Below are 2,472 nucleotides of genomic sequence, written 5' to 3'. Positions count from 1 at the left end.
CGAATCCCAACCCAGGGCCGATCCCAAGGGCGAATCCCACCCCAGGGCCGATCCCAAGGGCGAATCCCAACCCAGGGCCGATCCCAACGCCGAATCCCAACCCAGGGCCGATCCCAACGCCGAATCCCAACCCAGGGCCGATCCCAACGCCGAATCCCAACCCAGGGCTGATCCCAAGGGTGAATCCCAACCCAGGGCCGCCTCCGGGAGTTTCTGGGATAGTTCCTGGGATGGCAGCTCCACCCTGACCTGAGCCCTTGGGGTCATTTGGGAGCCATTTGGGAAGGTTTGGGGTCATTTTGGAAGGATTTGGGATCGTTTTGGAGGATTTCGGATCGTTTTGGAGGATTTTGGGGTAATTTTGTAGGATTTGGGATCCTTTTGGAGGATTTGGGGGGTCATTTTGGAGGATTTGGGATCCTTTTGGAGGATTTTGGGGGGTCATTTTGGAGGATTTTGGGGTGATTTTGTAGGATTTGGGAGAATTTTGGAGGATTTGGGATCCTTTTGTAGGATTTAGGATCCCTTTGGAGGATTTGGGGGGTCATTTTGTAGGATTTGGGATCCCTTTGGAGGATTTGGGGGGTCATTCTGGTAGACTTGGAGGTTCCGACGCCGATTTTTCGGCCGCCCTGGGATCCCCGCCGTCCCCACGGCCCGGCCTCGCCATTCCTGTGCTTTTCCCGGCTTTTCCCAGTGCGGAAGTTGGCTCCCAACGAGTTCCCGCACAAGCTCTACGTGCAGAACTACACCTCGGCCGTGCCGGGGACGTGCCTGACGCTGCGCAAGTGGCTCTTCACCACCGAGGAGGAGGCGCTGCTCAACGACAACGACCTGGCCGTCGCCTACTTCTTCCACCAGGTGCGGAATTCCCGCCCGGAATTCCCGGGGAGCGCCGGGGGAGGCCTCTGGGGAGCGCCGGAGTTGGGGCTCGGTGGGAAAATCGGGGAATTTTGGTTGTTTCCGGTGGGATCGAGGCAACCCCGAAGTTCTCGAGGCGCCCCAGGATCCCCCAGGTGAGGAGTTCCCAGCTGGAATTCCGCTGGAATGCGCGTTGGCCTCAGGAAAGGTCGCCGGGAGGTGGCTGAGCCCGGGGGTCGATCCCGACTTTGGGAATTCCGCCCGTTTCTCATGGAATTCTCCCCGTTATCCCACCTGGCCTGACCTGGGGCCTGTTCCTCCGGTTGTTCCCTGGGAAAAGAGGCCGATCCTGCATTTTCCGGGAATAAAGGGATCTAAATGGATATAAAATTGATATGAAATCGGTGATTTTCCAATGTTTGGTTTCCCAGCCTGGAATTTTCCCGGTTTCCTCCCTTTGGAAGTTGGGAAGGGGCTCAGTCCCGAAGGAAAATCCCCTTTCCCTGCTTTAAATGGGAAAACCCCTTTTCCCACCGACATTCCAGCGCCCAAGTCCCAAGCATCCCCAGCCTTCCCAAATGCATCCTCTCATCCCGAGGAACCTTTTCCCAAACTCCCTGTGGATATTCCAGCACCTCCCCGAGGCCGTTGTGGAACTGGGATGGGAAAACCCCACCTTGGAGCATTTTTGGGGCTGGAATTTGGGATCAGAACCCCTGAGGGTGAAGCGGGAGCTGGCTCCTCCTCCAATCCCGAATTCCCGGATTTTTCCCGATTTTTCCCAGTTTTTCCCCCTCTTTCCAGGCCGTTGATGATGTCAAGAAAGGCTACATCAAAGCCGAGGAGAAATCCTACCAGCTGCAGAAGCTCTGCGAGCAGAGGAAGATGGTCATGGTGAGTGAGCCCGGCTGCGGCGAGGCTCTGCAATGGCTTATCCAGAGAATTCCTGGATTTCCCCACCCCTGGAAGTGGCCAAGGCCAGGTTGGGACAGTGGGAATGTCCCTGAATGTGGATTTTTAAGGATCTTTAAGGTCCTTCCAGCCCAAATCGTTGCTGTGGATTCAGAGGGGATTTTAGGGATAAATCCTTTCCTGGGAGGAGGGGGGGAGGCCCTGGCCCAGGTGATTCCCTGGGTCCCACATCCCTGGAAGTGTCCAAGGCCAGGCTGGAGCCACCTGGGATAGGGGAAGGCGTCCCTGCCCTTGGAATTGGGATGGGATCAGATGTCCCTTCCCGCCCAAACCATTCCGGGATTCCCTGGGCTGGCTCCGATGGGATTTGAGGGATGAATCCCAGAGCCTGGCCCGGGTGATTCCACAGATTCCCCACCCCTGGAGCCACCTGGGACAGCGGGAATGTCCCTGCCCGTGGGATGGAGGTGGGATTTAAGGTCCCCTCCATCCCAACCATTCCGGGATCCCTCTGGGATCCGTATCCCGGCGAATCCCTGGAATTCTGTTCCCGCAGTACCTGAACATGCTGCGGACGTGCGAGGGCTACAACGAGATCACCTTCCCGCACTGCTCCTGCGACTCGCGGCGCAAGGGCCACGTCATCTCGGCCATCAGCATCCGCCACTTCAAGCTGCACGCCTGCACCGCGGAGGGGCA

At 57.8% G+C, this 2,472-nt stretch overlaps 2 protein-coding genes across 2 annotated transcripts in view; one reads left to right on the top strand and one right to left on the bottom strand.

The window, feature by feature from the left end:
- Positions 1-2,472, bottom strand: part of LOC103612057 (pogo transposable element with ZNF domain) — a 42,877-nt gene that overhangs the window by 14,420 nt on the left and 25,985 nt on the right.
- The window catches only part of SNX27 (sorting nexin family member 27), a gene marked incomplete at its 5' end in the record, with an annotated part of 10,585 nt that overhangs the window by 4,694 nt on the left and 3,419 nt on the right, over positions 1-2,472 (top strand). The window contains 3 exon segments of the mRNA XM_017728865.1: positions 698-861; positions 1,666-1,755; positions 2,330-2,472. Coding sequence (XP_017584354.1) covers positions 698-861; positions 1,666-1,755; positions 2,330-2,472 — 397 coding nt within the window.

This window comes from Corvus brachyrhynchos, unplaced genomic scaffold (assembly GCF_000691975.1).
Source record: "Corvus brachyrhynchos isolate BGI_N302 unplaced genomic scaffold, ASM69197v1 scaffold443, whole genome shotgun sequence".
Lineage (NCBI taxonomy): Eukaryota > Metazoa > Chordata > Aves > Passeriformes > Corvidae > Corvus > Corvus brachyrhynchos.
Note: the sequence above shows the minus strand (reverse complement) of the source record. Positions and strands in the feature narration are given on the sequence as shown.